The sequence below is a fragment of the Saimiri boliviensis genome, chromosome 1, assembly GCF_048565385.1.
Source record: "Saimiri boliviensis isolate mSaiBol1 chromosome 1, mSaiBol1.pri, whole genome shotgun sequence".
Lineage (NCBI taxonomy): Eukaryota > Metazoa > Chordata > Mammalia > Primates > Cebidae > Saimiri > Saimiri boliviensis.
Genome location: NC_133449.1, coordinates 146,449,306 through 146,472,482, shown reverse-complemented (window position 1 = coordinate 146,472,482; position 23,177 = coordinate 146,449,306). Strand labels below are relative to the sequence as shown.

Genomic DNA, 23,177 nt, shown 5'->3' with positions numbered 1-23,177 from the left:
TGAATGCTGTAGATTGTAGAAATGTCGTAGATGAACGATAGACTTAGGTGGGTTAGTAGTTCCAAGCACTGTAGGCGAGGGTTCTCATATCCTTCTGATGATCTTCATGCCGAGAATGGGCTCTGCAATCCCCTTTTATGTTAAATTTTTGCTTGGCACAGTGGCAGTTACATGGTTTGCTTTTGAGGACTAGTCAGAGCTTCTAGGTAAGGAATAATCAGAGAAACAGTCTGCATTGAAAGTCTAAATGGGAGGATCTTTCCCATGACCTCAAAAGGTATTTTAAAGCTAATGAATGCCTGTGTTCATTGAATGTTATTTCATTAGTAAAGCCGTTAATGGGTGTTGTTTTGTTTTTCTGTCCATTTAGAAAGCTGGCTTGCTTCTAAACCCTTGTTTTATCTTCCACTCCCTACTACCTTGTCATTTCTCTTCCTCAGCTATTGTGGATGCTGATGGAAGAATTTATATTCGGAACTGGCAGGGTGGCATCTTGTCTGGGGGCTTTGAGAAGAATCCGAAACCAATTTTCACTGAGGGCAAGAACCAGCTAGAGATTCAGAATCTACAGGAAGATTGGGATCACTTTGGTATGTGAACTGGATTATAACAACAGTGCCATATTGGTCTAAGATGTTATATTTTTCTTGTTCTTTCTTTTTCCTTTGCCCAGGCTGGAGTGCAGTAGCATCATCTCAGCTCACTGCAACCTCTACCTCCTGAGTTCAAGCGATTTTCCTGCCTCAGCCTCTCGAGTAGCTGGGACTACAGGCGGGTGCCACCATACCTGGCTAATTTTTATATTTTTAGTAGAGACAGGGTCTCGCCATGTTGATCAGGCTGGTCTTGAACTCCTGACCTCAGGTGATCCACCCGCCTCAGCTTCCCAAAGTGCTGGGTTTACAGATGTGAGCCACTGTGCCTGGTCTTTTTTTTTTTTTTTTGAGACAAGAGTCTTGCTTTGTCACCCATATGGGAGTACAGTGGTGCAATCTGGGCTCACTGAAACCTCTGCCTCCTGGGTTCAAGCGATTTTTGTGCCTCGGCCTCCCGAGTAGCTGGGATTACAGGTACGTACCACCATGTCCAGCTAATTTTTGTATTCTTAGTAGAGATAGGGTTTCACCATGTTGGCCAGGCTGGTCTTGAACTCTTGGCCTCAAGCGATCCACCTGCCTTGGCCTCCAAAAGTGCTGGAATTACAGATGTGAGCCACTACACCCAGCTGGTTTGTTTTGATTTTCAATATTGTTTTGTTAGTGTAGTCTTTTATTAAATTTTAAATTTTAATTTATTGAATAAATAATATAGTTACCTAGTTCCAAATTTAAAAGATATGAAAGAGTCTCTAATGAAGAAATTCCTTCTGACCCTTGATGGGCTTTCTGTTTTTAATAATTCTTACGGGAAATTTCAAACTTTTAAAAGTGGATAGAAGCTGGGCACAGTGGCTCACACCTGTAATTCCAGCACTTTGGGAGGCCAAGATGGGAGGATCATTGGAGCCCAAAAAGTCAAGACCAGCCTGGGCAACATGGCGAGACTGGAGATTGTCTCTACTGAAAAATAAATAAATAAATAAACGTGGTGAAAGTAGTGTGATCAGGCCTCATGTACCCGTCATCCAGAACATTGCTTTTTTTAAATTTGAGATCGAGTTTCACTTTGTTGCCCAGGCTGGAGTGCACTGTCATGATCTCGGCTCATTGCAACCTCTGCCTCTCAGATGCAAGCGATTCTCTGGCCTCAGCCTCCCGAGTAGCTGAGATTACAGGCGCTCACCACAACTGGCTAATTTTTATATTTTAAGTTGTGACTGGGTTTTGCCATTTTGGCTAGACTGGTCTTGAACTCCTGACCTCAAATGATCCGTCCACCTTGGCCTCCCAAAGTGCTAGGATTGCAGGCACGAGCCACTGTACCCAGCTCAGAACATTGCCTTTTATTAAAATCTCTGTGGCTGCCATTTAAGAGCTTTTCCACTCACACTGATCCCTTCAAGATTATTATCTGTAGGTGCATTTTACTTGCTATTCTCTGCTGCTTTCCTTTCTAACCAGTATCTTTTTTTCCTCAGTCTTTACACCAAGTATTTTGCAGCTGAGTCCTGTAATTCTACCAAGGTTTCTGCTTTCTTTTCTTTTTTCTTTTTTTTTTAAGTTGGAGTCTCGCTCTGTCGCCAGGTTGGAGTGCAGTAGCGTGATCTCACCGTAGACTCTCCTTCTGGGCTCCTCAGGCTATTCTCCTGCCTCAGCCACCCGAGTAGCTGGGACTACAGGCAGACACCTTCACAACCAGCTAACTTTTGTATTTTTGGTAGAGACAGGGTTTCACCATGTTGGCCAGGATGGTCTCAATCTGTTGACCTCGTGATCTGCCTGCCTCCACCTCCCAAAGTGCTGGGGTTACAGACGTGAGCCACCATGCCCGGCCATCTGCTTTCTGATAAATGGCCCAGTTGGGTCTTCTTAAAAAAAAAAAAATAAAATCTCTTCCAAGAGATTTTCTGAAAGGAGAGAGAGTAAAAATGTAGAGGGGTTGAAAGTGGTTTAATTCCTTCCTTAAAGGTGAGAACTCTATTTGGGTTTGTTGTTATTGCTCAGAGCCTCTATTGAGTTCCCTTCTGAGGAGGATGCCAGAATTAGAGAGTCTGGAGATCATGAAGTTGGTGAATTGCCCAGAGACCTTCACACCAGACATGAGGTGCATCATGGGCGAGTCTCCTGCAGTGCAGGGCTACTTTGTCCTGGCAGGAATGAACTCTGCTGGCCTTTCTTTTGGTGGAGGAGCTGGAAAGTAAGTCCTTTTCACTCAAAGTCAGCAGTGAATGTAAGTCGGGTTGTGAGTTTCTTCCCTTCTAGAGTTACTTGTTAATATGGTGTGTTATATTTAATTAATCTAGTATTTTAAGACTAATGAGAAAATGCATGTAATTTGAGAGTTGTATCCTTCTAAGTATGGGAGGCTCCCCATGTTCCAGCAATGTCATCAAGCAAAATGTTTTTGCAGCTTGTCTTTTTGAGTTAGCCACAGATCCTGTGGGGTATGCTTTTGTACTTTTTCAGTTGTAACAAATATTGGTCATTTGAGTGTGTATTTGAGTTTGGTCAGTATGTTGATTGAGGTAGGTGACTGAACTAGGTAATTCAAGTTTTGTTTTTGTTTTGTTTTGTTTTTGATGGAGTCTCACTCTTTCGCCTAGGCTGGAGTGCAGTGGCATGATCTCGGCTCACTGCAGCCTCCACCTAGTGTGTTCAGATGATTCTCCTGCCTCAGCCTCCCAAGTAGCTGGGATTACAGGCATGTGCCACCATACCCAGCTAATTGTTGTATTTTTAGTAGTCATGGGGTTTCACCATGTTGGCAAGACTGGTCTTGAACTCTTGACCTCAAGTGATCCACCCGCCTAGGCCTCACTAAGTGCTAGAATTACAGGCATGAGCCACTGCACCCAGCCACAAGTTTTCATTTAAAAATTAGACATTAATGAACATTAAGCCAGTCACAAAAGGACAAATGCTAATGGTTCCACTTAAATGAAATTCCTAGAGTCGTCAGATCATAGAGACAGAAAGTACAATGGTGGTTGCCAGAGGGTGGTAGGGGAGCTGTTCTTTAATGAGCACAGAGTTCCAAAAATGCAAGAGTTCTGGGGTGGATGGTGGTGAGGGTTACACAGCAGTGTGAATGTACCCGCTGCCACTGAATTCAACACTTACAAATAGTTAACATGGTTAAGATGGTAGCCATGATGAAAAGTGTATTTTAAATTTATGAGACCAGTTCTCTTGAGTGATTTGTAGAATGGCTCTGAAAACAATAGCAGAAGAGGAATTACCAAAAACATGGAGCAAAGGAGATCTGGTCCAATCTCCTTGAGGTGACTTTTTTTTTTTTTTTTTTTTGAGACAGAGTTTCGCTCTGTTACCCAGGCTAGAGTGCAGTAGCGTGATTTTGGCTCACTGCAACCTCCGCCCCCGGGTTCAAGTGATTCTCCTACCTGAGCCTCCTGAGTAGCTGGGACTACAGGCACATGCCACCATGCCCTGCTAATTTTTGTATTTTTAATAGAGATGGGGTTTCACCGTATCGGACAGGCTGGTCTTTGAACTCCTGACCTCGTGATCTGCCTGCCTCAGCCTCCTAAAGTGCTGGGATTACAGGTCTGAGCCACTGCACCTTGCCAAGGTTACTATTATACAGAGAAAAAAAACCATTGGATTTTAAAATTACAGTATATTTGTGTGTGTTTTAGTCTTATTTCTTTATACATGTGGTTTATCCTTTTTTTTTTTTTTTTTGATACAAGGTCTTACTCTCACCCAGGCTGGAGTACAGTGGCACCATTATAGCTCACTGCAGTCTCAAACTCTTGGGCTCAAGGGGTCATCCTGCATCAGACTCCTGAAGAGCTAGAACTACAAGTCATGTGCCACCACACAAGGCTCATTTTGAAACTCCCCCCCCCCCGGTAGAAACAGGATCTCACTGTGTTGCCCAGGCTGGTCTCAAACTCCTGGGTTCAAGCAGTCCCCTGCCTCAGCCTCCCAAAGGTCTGGGATTATAGGTATCAGACAATGTGCCTGGCCGGCTTATATCTTAAATACTTTCTAGGGAACCTTATCATCAGGTGTAAAATCTTCATTTTAAGAGCAGTACACAGACCCATGTTTGTTTCTTCCAAAAAAGTTAAGGAAATTGCCCAAAACTATTCAGCTAGTCTGTGGCAATATAGGAACTTCTGATTCTGTTGGTTCTCAATTTCTAGAATATTACTTTTATCTTCTCAAATGTCACACCTGAGACCCAACAAATGCCCTCTGTCTGTATAGGTACCTCGCTGAATGGATGGTACATGGTTATCCTTCAGAAAACGTTTGGGAATTGGACCTGAAACGTTTTGGAGCCCTCCAGAGCAGCCGCACCTTTCTGCGCCACCGGGTCATGGAAGTCATGCGTGAGTGAAGCTTTATCGCAATTGCTTCTAGTTGCAGTTACCTGCCTGGTGGCCCGTGTTGTCATTCAGAGGGGGCAGAGTTTTCCCCAGTTCCTTAACAACTGCTTTGATTTGGACATCTGATTTGACTGGTTTGTCCCTGAGTAAGAGGCTTTATGCTCCACATGGTACTTAGATAATATTTTCTTTAGTGCTTTGGACCTTGTTTCTTTCTGGGAACAAGAAAATAGAACAGGATTTACAGATGGGACATAGCAGCTTCCTTTTTTATTTTTTTTTAATTTTTTATTTATTATTATTATTTTTTAGAGCAACTTCCTAAATATTATTAGCAATGTCTCCTTCCCAGTTTGACTTGAGAGACCCTGTGTCTAAGTGAACACATTCTCACTCCCCTATTAGTTTTTGAAATAGTTGTTTCCTTTCCAAGTCAGAGAATTTGCCAAGTTATTCTCAGAGCTTCACACTTCTGTGAGCGACTTTCATTGTTAATCACCTTTCAGCAGCAAGATTGAAAACTACTTATAAATACAAAATATGCATTCCTAGATGAGGTGCAGTGGCTCATGCCTGTAATCCCAGCACTTTGGGAAGCTGAGGTGGGTGGATCATGAGGTCAAGAGTTCAAAACCAGCCTGGCCAAGATGTTGAAACCCTGTCTCTACTGAAAATACAAAAATTAGCCAGGCATGGTGATGGGGGCCTGTAATCCCAGCTACTCGGGAGACAGGCAGAGAATTGCTTGGACCTTAGAGGCAGAGGTTGCAGTGAGCCAAGATGGAGCCACTGCCCTCTAGTCTGGGTGACAGAATAAGACTCCATCTAAAAAAAAAAAAAAAAAAAAAGTTATATTCCCTTGTTCTTGCCCTGCTGCAACTTTGAAGGATAGCCACTTCATCTTAATTTGTTATTCTGCCTTGATCTCTGATTTATTTTCTAGGACGCCCTTAGAGACAGCTAAGAAATTGAAACAAACCATGTGGATTCAAGTTGTAATTTCATTTTTCTATACTGAGGAACTGTTCTCAGACTTTGCCAAATGATATCTCAATATTTTTGAGCATACTTATGCTCAGGACTAAGTTTCTGAGTTGGTTGTGACCACCATTCTTGGTTACAAGTAACTGTTGGTTTGGTAGTTGGACAGCATTGATGGTGAAGACTCTGATGGTCTTTAATGCCTGAGTGCTCACTTTGGGTCTGGGAGAGAGCATCCATCCGTGGAGGTGAAGGACCTAACAGTAATATGTTTAACTCTAAGATTAATTTTAGCAAATATTTTCGTAATTGCAGCAAGTATTTGGTAGAATATTACTTTTATCTTCTCAAATATCACATCTGTCTGTTGTAGCTTTGATGTATGATCTGAAGGTTCCCCGCTGGGACTTCCAGACCGGTAGGCAGTTACGCACTTCTCCTCTCTATGACCGGCTGGATGCACAGGGAGCCAGGTGGATGGAGAAACATGGATTTGAGAGGCCAAAGTACTTTGTTCCCCCTGACAAGGGTAAGAAGTCACATCCTCATTTTTGCTCCTTTTTTTTTTGGTCCTGGAAATTAATAAAACGTATTTTCAGATGCATAAGCTAGAATGTGTTCACAGAAGAATAAATAAGAACCACCTGTTAGACTACACTAAATGCTACAGGGAGACTCCCCAGTGCAAGCCCCCTTGTTTTCTCTCCACCTTGTGATTTTTCCATTCTGTAGACCTCCTGGCACTGGAGCAGAGCAAGACTTTCTATAAGCCAGACTGGTTTGATATTGTGGAGTCTGAAGTCAAGTGCTGTAAGGAAGCTGTGTGTGTCATTGACATGTCCTCTTTCACAAAATTTGAGATAACAGTAAGTATTTGGGAACCAAAATAATGAATTAGGAAACTTTGCATATTTATTGAATGCTTTTTGTTTTTCATCTTCAAAACTGATTCCTGACTGGGCCCAGCAGCTCATGCCTGTTTTCCCAGCACTTTGGGAGGCCAAGGTGGGCAGATCGCCTGAGGTCAAGAGTTTGAGACCAGCCTGGCCTATATGGTGAAACCCCATCTCTAACTAAAAATACAAAAATTAAGGCCAGAAGTGGTGACTCACGCCTGTAATCCCAGCACTTTGGGAGGCCGAGACAGGCAAATCACCTGAGGTCAGGAGTTGGAGGCTAGCCTGGCCAACGTAGCGAAACGCCATCTTTACTAAAAATACAAAAAATTAACCTGGAATGGTGGTGGGCACTTGTAATCCCAGCTCCTTGGGAAGCTGAGGCAAGATAATTGCTTGAACCCAGGAGGTTGCAATGAACTGAGATGGCACCATTGCACTCCAGCCTGGGTGGCAAGAGTGAAACTCTGTCTCAAAAAAAATATTTACCAGGCGTGGTGGTGGGAGCGTGTAATCCCAGCTACTCAGGAGGCTGAAGCAGGAGAATCTCATGAACCCAGGAGGTGGAGGTTGCAATGAGCTGCAATTGCGGCATCGCACTCAACCTGGGCAACAAAATGAGACTCCATCTCAAATTTAAAAACCTGATTTCTTAAGAATTCTGGTATATTTTAGTGTTTCATCTGTATTGTAACATTTTTCTGAATTTTTAGCTCGTTTGTGGTTTTTGATGTGTTAGGTCTGTTTATCATAAGAATCAATAGCTAACATTCCCTGCAACTTCTTGCAGTAGAGTAGGTCTGCAAATGTTGTTACATGGGTATTGGCTGATTATTTTCTCAGCAAGGTTCATTGCTGGTTGGGCCATGTTGCCCAGCCACGTCCCCTGCGCTTACTCTCTCTGCTTCATTCCCTAACCCTGCAGTCCACTGGGGACCAGGCATTAGAAGTTCTTCAGTACCTCTTCTCCAATGACCTGGATGTGCCTGTGGGCCACATTGTTCATACCGGCATGCTCAATGAAGTTGGAGGGTATGAAAATGACTGCAGCATAGCACGACTGAGCAAGCGCAGGTGAGATGAGCTGACGCCCCACTCTGCTCCCTCCAGCACGTTTATTCCTTAGGGGTACTAGAGCAGAGGCTCTCAGGCACCTCTCCAGGAACCATAAATCCCAGGGACTAAGAACCATTTCATGAAATTAAAGCCAGTTTATTAGCAGCCCTAAACAAAAAGAAATGACCAGGAGGAAAAGAAAACAAAGCCCACCAGATTATGTGCCCTACTGGGAGAAGATGCTTTGTCTTTTTTTTTTTTTTTTTTTTGAGACAGGGTCTCACTTTGTCACCTGGGCTGGAGTGCAGTGATGTGATCATGGCTCACTGTACCCTTGAACTCCTGGACTCGAAGTAATCCTCCCACCTCAGCTCTCCAAGTGGTTGGGACCACAGGTACCTGCCACCTCACCCAACTAACTTTTGTATTTTTGTAGAGATAGCCTTTTGCAGCATTGCCCAGGCTGATCTCGAACACTTGAGCTCAAGCATTCCGCCCACCTTGGCCTCCCAAAGTTCTGGGGTTACAGGTGTGGGCCACTGTGCCCAGCCGATGTCTTACGTTAGTAAATCTGTATAATTTCTTGGCACTAATAGGAAGCCAGAATTTTGTTCTGTCATTAGATGGTGTATCCTAGAATGGTGCTACTGGCCTTCTGTGAAAGCTAAGAAATCATTTCCTAATATTTGCCTTATTGCTTTGAAACTAAATGAGAATTTGATTGCTTCCTGATCCTTTTTCTGCTACCTGGTTTTGATTATTTTGTGGTCTCACTTTTCAGTTTCTTCATGATCTCTCCAACTGACCAGCAGGTCCACTGTTGGGCCTGGCTTAAGAAACACATGCCAAAAGACAGCAACCTGCTCCTGGAGGATGTCACCTGGAAGTACACAGGTACGGGGGCTTCTGGGCTCAGCTGCGTGGAAAAGGCGAGCTGATCCAGATGTGTCATCCATGTTTGCCTTCTTTATATTTGACTCTCAAAAATGAACATCAGAGTTAGCATAGAAGCAAATCTCTGCTCATAGAAAATTGATCTTTAGCTGGGTGCAGTGGCTCACGTCTACAATCCCAGCACTTTGGGAAGCCGAGGCAGGCAGATCACCAGGTCAGGAGTTAGAGACCAGCCTGGCCAATGAGGTGAAACCCCATCTCTACTAAAAATAAAAAAAATTAGCCGGGCATGGCAGTGCATGCCTGTAGTCTCAGCTACTCTGGAGGCTGAGGCAGAAGAATTGCTTGGACCCATGAGGCAGAGGTTGCAGTGAGCTGAGATCACCCCACTGCACTCCAGCCTGGGTGACAGAGCGAGACTCCGTCTGAAAAAAAAAGTAATTGATATCTAATACTTCCTTTGCTTTTTTTTTTTTTTTTTTTTTGAGACAGGGTCTTGCTCTGTTGCCCAGGCTGGACTGCAGTGGTGCCATCACAACTCACTGTAGCCTCGACCTCCTAAGCTCAAGCTCCCACCTCAGCCTCCAGAGTACCTGGGACCACAGGCACCCAGCTAATTTTTAATTTTTTTGTAGAGATAGGATCTCGCCATTTTCCCCAGGCTGGTCTCAAACTCTGGGCTCAAGTAATCTGCCTGCCTCCTCCCAAAGTGCTCAAATTACAGACATGAGACACTACACCCAGCCCCTTCCTCTTTTTATAAGTGGAGTGTGAAATGAATTAGTGGTTCAGTTCTATTTGTTTTATTCACTGCTATATCCCCTATAGCTTGCGTATAGGAGGTCAATTATTTATTGAATGAATGAGTAAATAATATTTAGAGTAGGCCGGGCGCGGTGGCTCAAGCCTGTAATCCCAGCACTTTGGGAGGCCGAGGCGGGTGGATCACGAGGTTGAGAGATCGAGACCATCCTGGTCAACATGGTGAAACCCCGTCTCTACTAAAAATACAAAAAATTAGCTGGGCATGGTGGCACATGCCTGTAATCTCAGCTACTCAGGAGGCTGAGGCAGGAGAATTGCCTGAACCCAGGAGGCGGAGGTTGCGGTGAGCCAAGATCGCGCCATCGCACTCCAGCCTGGGTAACAAAAAAAGCGAAACTCTGTCTCAAAAAAAAAAAAAAAATATATATATATATATATTTAGAGTATTTCTGTATTTACTACCTAAGTAATATTTTCTTCAAAATGTCTTTTTGTGTGTGTGTGAATACCTGATTTTTAAGGATGACTTGGTTCCCTGATTTTCTCATCCTTGGCAGTCCTGGCTTAACACCTCCTGCCCTCCCACCGAACTGATCCTGCCCCTCAGCCCTAGCAGCGTTTGCCTTCCCAGGCTCTCATTCTGAACTCCTTATAGTAGCAAATATGATTTAAATTCTGATCCTAGATTGGCAAACTATAGAATGTTACTGAACAAAAGTCATGTTCTAGCCTGTGTTAGATGACACGTAATTGGCACAAGCTGCTGTCGCAGACATGGGAGTTCGGAATAAAGCTTTCCTTATTTAGTAAGCATTAGGATATCTTTGAAGTGGATTTCACTTCTCTGAATGTATAGTCTGTAGACTTTTTGACTGGGCAGATCTCCTCCAGGTACTTATTTGGTTTTGGGGCTTCGTCCATCACATAGCCACGCTGGGAAGAGAATGGGAATTGTGTAGGGCAGTTATGGGCTTGTGTCTTATTGGCCAGGACTTGTCTTGCAATCCTCTGTGACTGCAGAGGAGATCTGAAACGTTGTCTTCCTTGGTATCAGGCAGAGGAAGCATATTTAGTCAGGCTCTCTCAATGCAGGCAGCAATCAGTAGCTGCCTTTAGCAGGCCCTGTTGGCAGAGGTGTGTTTACCAGAATTGGGGTGTTTAGCATCCATCCTTGGAGTGCCTAAGCAAGGGGACATTGCTGGTCTCAGCACCCAGGCCTGGCCATGGCTGAGCAAGTCTACAGTAGACCTTTCCCATTGGTTCAGCTGTTCAGCAGGAGAGCTGGACATCTCTTGTTCTTTTCCATTTAGCCCTCAATCTGATTGGCCCTCGAGCTGTGGATGTGCTGTCTGAGTTATCCTATGCCCCTATGACTCCAGACCACTTCCCAAGTCTCTTTTGCAAGGTGAGTGCTGGTAAATTTCTGTTTTTTTAAATGGGCAGAGATTATGTCTCTCATAGTGGGGGCAGTGACATATTCTTACTATGGTGTTAATGCTCACGAAGAGTGTCCTGGCCAAGCACAGGGGCTCACGCCTGTAATCCCAACACTTTGGGAGGCCGAGGCAGGCAGATTGCCCAAGGTCAGGAGTTTGAGACCAGCCTGGCCAACATGGTGAAACCCTGTTTCTATTAAAAATACAAAAATTAGCCGGGCGTGGTGGCTCACGCCTATAATCCCAGCACTTTGGAAGGCTGAGGTGGGCGGATCACCTGAGGTCAGGAGTTCGAGACCAGGCTGACCAATATGGTGAAACCCCATCTTAAAAAAAAAAAAATACAAAAATTAGCTGGGTGTGGCAATACACGCCTATAGTCCCAGCTACTCAGGAGACTGAGGCACGAGAATCACTTGAACCTGGGAGGCAGAGGTTCCAGTGAGCCGAGACTGCACCACTGCATTCCAGCCTGGGTAACAGAGTGAGACTCTGTCTCAAACGGAAGAGTGTGCTGGCTGGGCGCAGTGGCTCATGCCTGTAATCCCAGCAGTTTGGGAGGCCGAGGCAGGTGAATCACTTGTGAGGAATTCGAGACCAGCCTGACCAACATGGTGAAACCCTGTCTCTACCAGAAGTAGAAAAATTAGCCAGGCGTGGTGGCGCTTGCTGCAATCCCAGCTACTCAGGAGGCCGAGACATGTGAATTGCTTGAACCCGGGAGGTGGAGATTGTAGTCAGCTCAGATTGCACCATTACACTCCAGTCTAGGCAACAGAGTGAGACTCCATCTCAAAAAAAAAAAAAAAAAAGGGCTGACCTTTATTAGCAAGGAAGTGACTGAGTGTATTTATGTTTTACACTCCAAGCTTTCCTTATTTAGTAAGCATTCGGATATCTTTGAAGTGGTTTTAGCTTCTCTAAATGTAAAGTCTGTATACTTTTTGGTTTCTGTAACAGTGGATTAAAATTTGAAGTTACAGGATTATGACACTGACACCCCAAAATGCCTGTCGAGGGGTTAGGTACCTTCTCTCCATACACAGAGTAACTTCTGTGTATGTGGCATCTTCAGGGAAGAAATGGTGTAGGTCAATCTCTGAACTTCTTACATAATTTTCTTTGCTATAAGTGGCTACCACAGCTGAGTGAAACAAACTGTATAACTGAATGAAAGCAGTGACAACGGAATCCTCCCCAAAAAGCAGCTGATTAGAGAGGGCCAAGGGACAGCCATTTTGGCAGCCTATAACCAGCCAACTTCCAGTTACCGATGGAAACTGAATTTCAACCAAAGTTGGGATCCACCTACAAATTGTTACAGTTTTCCTTTTCAGAGGTGGAATGAAAGCAGTAGAAAACTCTCCACTGTTAGCCATCAGTGGCCCCCTCCCAGTGATCTCTGCTGCTTAGAGGAGTCACTCATACCCTCTCGCCTGGTGAATGCCACATCCTGTCTGTGTATTATGGAAGTGATTTGCTTCATTGCTGTCCGGGACTTTCCACTTTACTTTATAGGAAAAGCAGTTGCATCACTGGCAGGAACTGAGCTGCTGTGTAACATGTTCTGAGAATCAGAATCCCGCCTTTGACCCCAGGGTAGCCGATGAGTCATGTCTGTGGGCATTGAGCATCATCTTTTGTATGGCAGGTGGCCAGATTTTGTCTGCCAAGTCCCCCAGAGAAGACATTTGTCTTGTCCTCGTTGTGTCCTCCCGAATAATACAAGGACCTGGCAAGGAGGAATATTTTGTGTTTGTCACGGACTTCCCTCCACTCTCCACCGTCAGCTTGGCTAAAACTCATGAAATGGTAGCAGTAGCAGGCAGAGATGCCATAGAGGCGGTGCTCCATTCTCAGTGCCTCAGGACCTGAAAATGCACCACTTTCAGGATGAAACTCTTGCCTTGACTTCTGTCTCCCTCAACAGTAAACAGAGGGTGCAGCATTAATGAAAGGTTTTCCCAGATGTCCCTCCCTTGACAAGCAGTGTGAGTGCCCAGGCTGACTGCTGCCTTTGTCCCTGCAGGAGATGAGCGTGGGCTATGCAAATGGGATCCGCGTGATGAGCATGACACACACAGGAGAGCCAGGATTCATGCTGTACATCCCCATAGAGGTGAGAGGGCACCCTTCCTTCCCTTCCCAGAAATGCTGTGGGGTGCAGGCGCTCCCAGCACTCACCAGCACTGGCGGGTTTGGAGGGCTGCGTCTGACTGGGCCTTGGGAACTGAGTTACCCTACACTGAAGAAGAGATTTGACCATTTTTAACTAAGTTACTTAAGTTTTTTTGAATAGGTAATACATTTAAAAAGTATTTTGCACCATCTGATCAGTTTTCCCCAGCAGCCACCAGTAATCTTAGTATTACTTTTATATGTCATATCAAATTTTTATACATATGCAAGTAAATTCACAGTGACTTTTTTTTTTTTTTGAGACAGGGTCTCACTCTGTTGCCTGGGGTGCAATGCAGTGGCATGACTGCAGCTTACTGCAGCCTTGACCTGCTGAGTTCAAGCCACCCTTTCACCTCAGCCTCCCAAGTAGCTGGGACTGTAGGCGTGTGCCACCATGCCTGGCTAATTTTTGTATTTTTTTTGTAGAGCTGGGTTTTCCATGTCATTCAGGCTAATCTCAAACTCTTGACCTCAGGTGATCCACTCATCTTGGCCTCGTAAACTGTTGGGATTATGAGCGAGCAACCATACCCAGCCAAGCCTCCCCACTTTTTTTCTTTTTAAAGATGGGGTTTCACCATGATGACCCGGCTGGTCTTGAACTCCTGACCTCAGGTGATCCACCCACCTTGGCCTCACAAAGTGCTAGCATTACAGGTGTGAGCCACTGTGCCTGGCCCAAGCTCCTCTTTTAAAAGCAGAAATGGAAGCATACTGCTATTCTTCATCCTATTTTTTTCACTTCACAATTTTTTTTTTTTTTTTTTTTTTTTGAGATGGAGTTTCGCACTTGTTACCCAGGCTGGAGTGCAATGGCACAATCTCGGCTCACCGCAACCTTTGCCTCCTGGGTTCAGGCAATTCTTCTGCCTCAGCCTCCTGAGTAGCTGGGATTACAGGCACGCACCACCATGCCCAGCTAATTTTTTTTTTTTTTTTTTTTGAGATGGAATTTCGCTCTTGTTACCCAGGCTGGAGTGCAATGGCACAATCTCGGCTCACTGCAACCTCCACCTCCTGGGTTCAGGCAATTCTCCTGCCTCAGCCTCCTGAGTAGCTGGGATTATAGGCACGCGCCACCGTGCCCAGCTAATTTTTTTTTTTTTTTTTTGAGACGGAGTTTCGCTCTTGTTACCCAGGCTGGAGTGCAATAGCGCGATCTCGGCTCACCGCAACCTCCGCCTCCTGGGTTCAAGCAATTCTCCTGCCTCAGCCTCCTGAGTAGCTGGGATTACAGGCATGTGCCACCATGCCCAGCTAATTTTTTTTGTATTTTTAGTAGAGACGGGGTTTCACCATGTTGACCAGGATGGTCTCAATCTCTCGACCTCGTGATCCACCCGCCTCGGCCTCCCAAAGTGCTGGGATTACAGGCTTGAGCCACCGCGCCCGGCATTTTTTTGTATTTTTAGTAGAGACAGGGTTTCACCATGTTGACCAGGATGGTCTTGATCTCTTGACCTTGTGATCCACCCGCCTTGGCCTCCCAAAGTGCTGGGATTACAGGCTTGAGCCACCATGCCCAGCCCCCAGCTAATTTTTTGTATTTTTAGTAGAGACGGGGTTTCACCTTGTTGACCAGGATGGTCTCGATCGGTTGATCTCATGATCTATTCGCCTCGGCCTCCCAAAGTGCTGGGATTACAGGCGTGAGCCACTGCGCACATTTTTAAAAAATTGATACAGAGTCTCACTCTGTTGCCTAGGCTGAAGTGCAGTGGCACAGTCTTGGTCACTGCAACCGCCGTCTCCTGGGTTCAAATGATTTTCCTGCCTTAGCCTCCTGGGTAGCTGGGATTACAGGTGCAAAACACCACACCTGGCTAATTTTTGTATTTTTGGTAGAGATGGCGTTTCACCATGTTGGCCAGGCTAGTCTCAAACTCCCGACCTCAAGTGATCCACCTGCCTCAGCTTCCTAAAGGATTACAGGTGTGAGCCACTGCACCCAGCCTCACGTCACAATTTCTCTTAGAGCTCTTTCTTTATTGGTAACTAAAGAAAAAGAGCTTCCTCATTCTTTCTTTTAAAATTTTTTGACAGTGGCATAACATTCCATTGTGGTACTAATTCATTCCAATACTAATAGACATTTATGCTATTTCCAGTCTTTTGCTGTTGTAAAAAGGTCTGCAGACTGGGTTCAGTCTTACCATATGCAAATAGTAATAGCTTCCTTCTCCACAATCTTTATTTCTGTAATTTCCTTTCTTTGTCCTATTGTTACAAGTAGCAGTGATTGTAAGCATTAGGCATGCTTGTTTTCTTCTTGATGCTCCTCATATTACTCATAGTAATATGTTTTCTTTTATTTTTTTTCTTTTCTTTTATTTTTTTTGAGATAGGATGTTGCTCTGTCACCCATTCAGGCTTACTGCAGCTTGACCTCCTAGGCTCAAGTGATCCTCCTGCCTCAGCTTCCTGAATAGCTGGGACTACAGGCATGTGCCAACATGCCAGCTAATTTTTTTTTTTTTTTTTTTTTTTGAGACGGAGTTTCGCCCTTGTTACCCAGGCTGGAATGCAATGGCACAATCTCGGCTCACCGCAACCTCCGCCTCCTGGGTTCAGGCAATTCTCCTGCCTCAGCTTCCTGAGTAGCTGGGATTACAGGCACGTGCCACCATGCCCAGCTAATTTTTTGTATTTTTAGTAGAGATGGGATTTCACCATGTTGACCAGGATGGTCTTGATCTCTTGACCTCGTGATCCAACCACCTCCGCCTCCCAAAGTGCTGGGATTACAGGCTTGAGCCACCGCGCCCGCCCCCAGCTAATTTTTTAATTTTATTTTTGTAGAGGCAGATCTTGCTGTGGCTGCCTAGGCTGGTCTCAAACTCTGGACTCCAGTGATCCTATCGCCTCAGCTTCCCAAAGTATTGGGATTACAGGTGTGAGCCACCATCCCATCCTTAATTATTATTATTCATTATTATTATCATTATTTTGAGACAGAGTCAAACTCTGTTGTCCAGGCTGGAGTGCAGTGGTGATCTTGGCTCACTGTAACCTCCACCTCCCAGATTCAAGCAATTCTGCTTCAGCCTCCTGAGTAGCTGGGACTATAGATGTGCACTACCATGCCCAGCTAATTTTTGTATTTTTAGTAGAGACAGGGTTTCACTGTATTGGCCAGGCTGGTCTCGAACTCCTGACCTCGTGATCTGCCCACCTTGGCCTCCCAAAGTGCTGGAGTTACAGGCGTGAACCACCACACCTGGCCTATTATTATTTTTTAGTTCAATGGCATGTTCATAGCTCACTGTATCCTTGAACTTCTGGGTTCAAGCAGTCTTTCTGCCTCAGCATTCTGAGTAGGTAGGACCACAGGTACCCAGCTGTTTTTTATTTTTTGTAGTGGTGAGAGTCTCATTATGTTGCCCAAGCTGGACTCAAACTCCGGCCTCAAATAATCCTCCTGTCTCAGCCTCCCAAAGTGCTGGAAATACAGGCGTGAACCACTGTGCCTGGCCCACTTTGTAGTTATTTGAGCCACTGTGCCTGGCCCTTTTAAGATGATTAAATAAAGCACAGGTTTAACAACCTATGAAATTTCATCTGGTTTTTTACACTCAGAAGTATTACAACAATATGAAGAAATTGTTCAAGACTTGGGAAGAGTTTAAACATGCAACTCCCATAGTCTGCCTGTCCAGACAGGTTGATTCTGAGTTCTACACATTCGTCAGATGTTGTCACCTGGGTGCTTGTGGCCAAACCTCATCAGGAAGGGGAGGCTCTGTGGCTCTCGCAGCTTCATCCTTGCTTGGTTTTAGCCTTCTGATTTCTCTGAGCTGTTCCCATTCTTAGGATTTTTCATGAGTTCACGAGATTAATTATGCCATTCTTGGACCTTTTTAAAGCTGGCTTTTGTCCTCGGGAAGCTTATGTTTGTCTCTTTGAGAAGAGGTCTTCCGAAACATGGGGGCAGGGGGCAGGTTCTTGTTTTCTTCCCACTAAATCTCTGGTATTTTGTGAGAAAGATGAGTAAATAGTGGACACCCACTCTTCTTTGATTTTCCAAACAATAGTCATGTGGTTGGATCTGGCCCAGCACTAGTCACCTGGTTACAGCTTTCCTCCTTGGTTGTCCTCTTACCTAAAGTACCGGGGATTGAGCTTGATGTGGGAGAGCACCACACTCCCCAGAGGTACCAGTTCTGTATTCTCCACGTCCTGCTGCATTCTGTGGCTCTCCTTACCCACCTTGGCTGATTCAGGTATTTCCCTTACACGCATACCACAGGCAGGTGTTGCATGCAATAGTGTGGATTCCTTTTTTCCATATTTAAGGTTGTCTTCCCAGCGTGGTGGCTCACACCTGTAATCCCAGCACTTTGGGAGGCCAAGGCGGGTGAATCACCTGAGGTCAGGAGTTTGAGACCAGCCTGGTCAACTTGGCGAAACCTCGTCTCTACTAAAAATAAAAAAATTAGCCGAGTTTGGTGGCAGGCTCATGGAATCCCAGCTACTTGGGAGGCTGAGGCAGGAGAATCACTTTAGCCCAGGAGGTGGAGGTTACAGTGAGCCAAGATCGTGCCACTGCATTCCAGCCTGGGCAACAGAGCAAGACTCTGTCTCAAAAAGAAATAAATAAAGTTGTCTTGATCCTAGTGATGTGTTTGGTGGATGCCTGTTCAGCTACAGTGGTGCAGTTTTTAGAAACATATTGTGCTAGCATAAAGAACTATAGTACCACTGAAGCTGTTTTTTTGCTGTCTTGCTTTGTATTTCATTTTACAATTTTTAAAGCAAACAGTATAGTCTGATTTTTGTTGGACTTTAAACTTAACAGCATATGTTCAGACAGAGATTGAGTATTTGCCTCCAGTTTGGAAACCCTTCTGTTCACTTATCTGATAAGGTACATGATTCTGAAACTGAGAAAAGAGCAGCTTGAGAGCCTGAAACCTGTGGAACATGAGCAGGTATGCCCTGCCTTCCTGGCTCCCCTGGCTTCATCCGATGTGTGCACACATCTTAAGTTACCTGTGAGAGCTGGGCCTCACAGCTTGGGCCAGCACATGAGGGAATGACAGTGGTTGGGAATCGGAGCAAAAGAACAAAGCCAGAATCAGATGAAGGCTGTGGAGGTGAGTGGGCTGTTGTAGAAACAATGTTAGGGGGCTGGGCGCGGTGGCTCAAGCCTGTAATCCCAGCACTTTGGGAGGCCAAGGCGGGTGGATCACAAGGTCAAGAGATTGAGACCATCCTGGTCAACATGGTGAAACCCGGTCTCTACTAAAAATACAAAAAATTAGCTGGGCATGGTGGCGCGTGCCTGTAATCCCAGCTACTCAGGAGGCTGAGGCAGGAGAATTGCCTGAACCCAGGAGGCGGAGGTTGCAGTGGGCTGAGATCGTGCCATTGCACTCCAGCCTGGGTAACAAGAGCGAAACTCCGTCTCAAAAAAAAAAGAAAGAAATGATGATAGGATTGGCCATTACCAAATGGTGAGAGTGCTTCTACAAGTTGTTATTAAGGAATTGCTGAAAAGTCCGGGTGTGGTGGCTCAGGCCTGTAATTCCAGCACTTTGAGGGGCCGAGGTGGGTGGATCACCTGAAGTCAGGAGTTCAAGACCAGCCTGGTCAACATGGTGGAATCCCATCTCTACTAAAAATGCAAGATTAGCTGAGTGTCGTGGTGCAGGCCTGTAATCCCAGCTACTTGGGAGGCTGAGGCAGGAGAATCGCTTGAACCTGGGAGATGGAGATTGCAGTGAGCCGAGATTGCACCATTACACTCCAGCCTGGACAACAAGAGCAAAACTTCCTCTCAAAGAAAAAAATAATTGCTGGGTGCTAGAATCACCACACAAGACATTTTAGAGAGGTGAAAAGACATGGATCGTGCTGTTATGGAGCTTAAGTCCAGGCTGGAGTGACCCCAGCTCATCACTCCTGGGCTGTGCCTGAGTGCATCAAGGATGAGACATCCTGGGAGTTTTATGCGCCTCCTCTCTTGTCCACGTTAATAGTGTGAGCCGTTAGTGCTTCCACACGTGTTCCATGCTTAATTCTGAAGGTCTACTGCTTACTAACTTTCTGTCTCTTCCTATAGTATGCCCTGCATGTATACAATGAAGTGATGAGTGTTGGGCAGAAATACGGAATCCGGAATGCTGGATATTATGCTCTTCGAAGTCTCCGAATTGAGAAGTTTTTTGCCTTCTGGGGTCAGGATATAAATAACCTCACCACGCCCCTGGAATGTGGACGAGAGTCTCGGGTGAAATTAGAGAAGGTACCGTGTTTATCCAGACTCCACTTTCACTCAGCTTCCTGAGTAGTGAATCTGTGCTGGAGTAGCAAGAAGAACTGGTATGGCAGAAAAAGAGGAAAAAGATTGAGGCCTTCCTGTTAGTATTAGGTAAATGGGGACCTGAATGTCCTGAGAATGAAAACTTTATAGGATGAAATATCTTCGAATGAAAACATAATAACAGTGGCTCACACCTGTAATCCCAGCACTTTGGGAGACTTGAGGTGGACTGATCACCTGAAGTCAGGAGTTTGAGACCAGCCTGGCCAACATGGTGAAACCCTGTCTCTACTAAAAATACAAAAAATAGCTGGGTGTGGTGCCTGGCACCTGTAGTCCCAGCTACTCAGGAGGCTGAGACAGGAGAATTGCTTGAACCCAGCAGGCGGAGTTTGCAGTGAGCCGAGATTCACCACTACACTCAAGCCTGGGAGACAGAGCAAGACTCTGTCTCAAAAAAAACAAAAAAACCATATTAAATAAATAGATCACACTTGGCCAGGTGCAGTGGCTCATGACTGTAATCCTAGCACTTTGGGAGGCCAAGGCAGGAGGATCATTTGAGCCCCGGAGTTCTGCATCAGCCTGGGCAATACAGCGAGACCTCATCTCTATATTAAGATTTGAAAAACGAAAAACAAAAACCCATTTATTTCTAGTGCTTTGCTATCTAAAAGACAGTGCTTTCTGGGAAGCTGTTCCGAATTGATTTGGTGACTCATTAACATGCCACAAATATTTGTACAAATTAGTCATCTTATAGTCAGCTGCCTAATTTTTGTGGGGTATTTTTGTTTTTGATTTTGAGACAGGGTTTCACTCTGTCACCCAGGTTGGAATGCAGTGGCGCGATGTTGGCTCACTGCAGCATCTGCCTCTCATGCTCTAGTGATTCTCCCACCTCAGCCTCCCAAGTAGCTGGGACCACAAACACACGCCACCATACCCAGCTAATTTTTTGTATTTTGGTAGAGACAGGGTTTCGCCACATTGGCCAGGGTGGTCTCAAACTCCTGAGCTCAGATGATTCACCTGCCTCAGCCTCTCGAAGTGCTGGGATTACAGGCGTGAGACACCCTGCCCGGCCTAATTTTTGGTTCTTTTGTTGTTTTTTGGAGAGGAGACTGAGTCTTGCTGTCTTGCCCAGGCTGGAGTACAGTGGCCCAATCTCAGCTCACTGCAACCTCCACCTCCCAGGTTTAAGCAGTTCTCCTGCCTTAGCCTCCCGGGTAGCTAGGATTACAGGCATGTGCTGCCACACCTAGTTAATTTTTGTATTTTTAGCAGAAGTAGGGTTTTACCATATTGGTCAGGCTGGTCTTGAACTTCTGACCTCAGGTGATCCATCTACCTCAGCCTTCTGAAGTGCTGGGATTATAGGCCTGAGCCACCGTGCCCAGTCTGAGTTGTGTTTTGTTTTGTTTTGTTTTGTTTTTGTTTTGTTTTGTTTTTGAGACAGAGTCTGGCTCTGTTACCAGGCTGGCTGGAGTACAGTGGCACAGTTCACTGCAGCCTCCACCTCCTGGGTTGAAGCACTTCTACTGCCTCAGCCTCCCGAGTAGCGTGGACTACAGGCATATGCCACCATGCCCAGCTAATTTTTGTATTTTTAGTAGAGATGGTTTCACCCTATTGGCCAGGACGGTCTCGATCTCTTGACCTTCTGATCCATCTGCCTCGGCCTCCCAGAGTGCTGGGATTAACAGGCGTGAGCCACTGTGTCCGGCCTGTTTTTTTTTTTTTTAAAGTAATACGTGAACATGATTTTTTTTTTTTCTTTTTTTTTTTGAGACGGAGTTTCGCTCTTGTTACCCAGGCTGGAGTGCAATGGCTCGATCTCGGCTCACCGCAACCTCCGCCTCCTGGGTTCAGGCAATTCTCCTGCCTCAGCCTCCTGAGTAGCTGGGATTACAGGCACGCGCCACCATGCCCAGCTAATTTTTTGTATTTTTAGTAGAGACGGGGTTTCACCTTGTTGACCAGGATGGTCTCGATCTCTCGACCTCGTGATCCACCCGCCTCGGCCTCCCAAAGTGCTGGGATTACAGGCGTGAGCCACTGCACCGGGCCTGAGCTACAGTATTCTTTTTGAGCAGTGACATGTAATGATTTTTCTCTGGTACAAAAGTAGGCGGGGCACAGTAGCTCACACCTGTAATCCCAGCACTTTGGGAGGCCAAGGCAGGCGGATCACCTGAGGTCAGGAGTTTGAGACCAGCCTGGGCAACTTGGTGAAACCCTGTCTCTACTAAAAATAAAAAAATTAGTCAGACGTAGTGGTGCAGGCCTGTCTTCCCAGCTACACGGGAGGCTGAGGCACGAGAATTGTCCCAACCTGGGAGGCAGAGGTAGTAGTATCCCACCTGGGCAACAGAGCAAGGGTCCATCGGAAAAAAAAAAAAAGTAATAACTTATTTTGGAATATACAAATCAGGACATTAAAAATCACCCATATTTTGTCTATTTAAGGATAATCACAGCTGGGCACAGTGACTAACACTTGTAATCACAGCACTTTGGGAGGCCTAAGTGGGCAGATCACAAGGTGAGGAGATAAGACCATCCTGGCAAACATGGTGAAACCCTGTCTCTAGTAAAAATACAAAAAAATAGCTGGACGGGGTGGTGTATGCCTGTAGTCCCAGCTACTTGCGAGGCTGAGGCAGCAGAATCGCTTGAACCTGGGAGGTGGAGGTTACAGTGAGCCGAGATTGCACCACTGCACTCCAGCCTGGCCACAGAATGAGACTCCATCTCAAAAAAAAAAAAAAAAGGCCGGGCACGGTGGCTCACGCCTGTAATCCCAGCACTTTGGGAGGCCGAGACGGGTGGATCACGAGGTTGAGAGATCAAGACCATTCTGGTCAACATGGTGAAACCCCGTCTCTACTAAAAATACAAAAAATTAGCTGGGCATGGTGGCACGTGCCTGTAATCCCAGCTACTCAGGAGGCTGAGGCAGGAGAATTGCCTGAACCCAGGAGGCAGAGGTTGCGGTGAGCCGAGATCGCGCCATTGCACTCCAGCCTGGGTAACAAGAGCGAAACTCCGTCTCAAAAAAAAAAAAAAAAAGAGAGAGAAAAGCAAAGAAGGGAATTGTTAATAGTTTATTCTAGTCTTAGTTGTTGTATATATGCATATATAAATGTTTATGCATTGAATATAGATATTTGTACATGGCTTTCTTTTGGGATTATATAAAAAGCAGTTTTTTGTTTTTGTTTTTTTTTATTTTTTTGGAGACAAGAGTCTTGTTCTGTTGCCCAGGCTGGAGTGTAGTGGTGCCATCTCGGCTCACTGCAGCCTCTGCCTCCCAGGTTCAAGCGATTCTTTTGTCTCAGCCTCCCAAGTAGCTGGAACTACAGGCATGCTCCACCACACCTAGCTAATATTTGTATTTTTACTAGATATGGGGTTTTGCCGTGTTGGCCAGGCTGGTCTCAAACTCCTGACCTCAGATGATCCACCCGCCTCAGCCTCCCAGAGTGCTAGGATTACAGGCGTGAGCCACTGTGCCTGGCCAGTATAAAAACATTCTTATAAAGTACCATACTGATAGGGTATTTTATTAAGTGAGTGAGTTTTTTTTTCTAAATGATTTTGTTCTGTCTGGTCTTGTGACTTTATGTTTATAAAATAGGAAACAAAATGTGTACCTCTGTTGTTACAGAAATTTCTGAAGGGTATTTTATATTGCAAATGCAGTTTTTCACATGGTGGCAAGCACACCATTTCCCTAAAGCTGGCAAGGT

At 45.4% G+C, this 23,177-nt stretch overlaps 1 protein-coding gene across 5 annotated transcripts in view; it reads left to right on the top strand.

The window, feature by feature from the left end:
* PDPR (pyruvate dehydrogenase phosphatase regulatory subunit) overlaps positions 1-23,177 on the top strand; it is a 58,122-nt gene that overhangs the window by 28,087 nt on the left and 6,858 nt on the right. For all 5 annotated transcript variants that reach the window (XM_003939916.3, XM_074406294.1, XM_074406304.1 and 2 more), the window contains 10 exons: positions 441-590; positions 2,604-2,796; positions 4,833-4,957; positions 6,309-6,464; positions 6,668-6,801; positions 7,757-7,905; positions 8,669-8,781; positions 10,857-10,951; positions 13,012-13,101; positions 19,225-19,407. In XM_003939916.3, the coding sequence (XP_003939965.1) occupies positions 441-590; positions 2,604-2,796; positions 4,833-4,957; positions 6,309-6,464; positions 6,668-6,801; positions 7,757-7,905; positions 8,669-8,781; positions 10,857-10,951; positions 13,012-13,101; positions 19,225-19,407 (1,388 nt within the window). The remainder of the gene's footprint in view (positions 1-440; positions 591-2,603; positions 2,797-4,832; positions 4,958-6,308; positions 6,465-6,667; positions 6,802-7,756; positions 7,906-8,668; positions 8,782-10,856; positions 10,952-13,011; positions 13,102-19,224; positions 19,408-23,177) is intronic.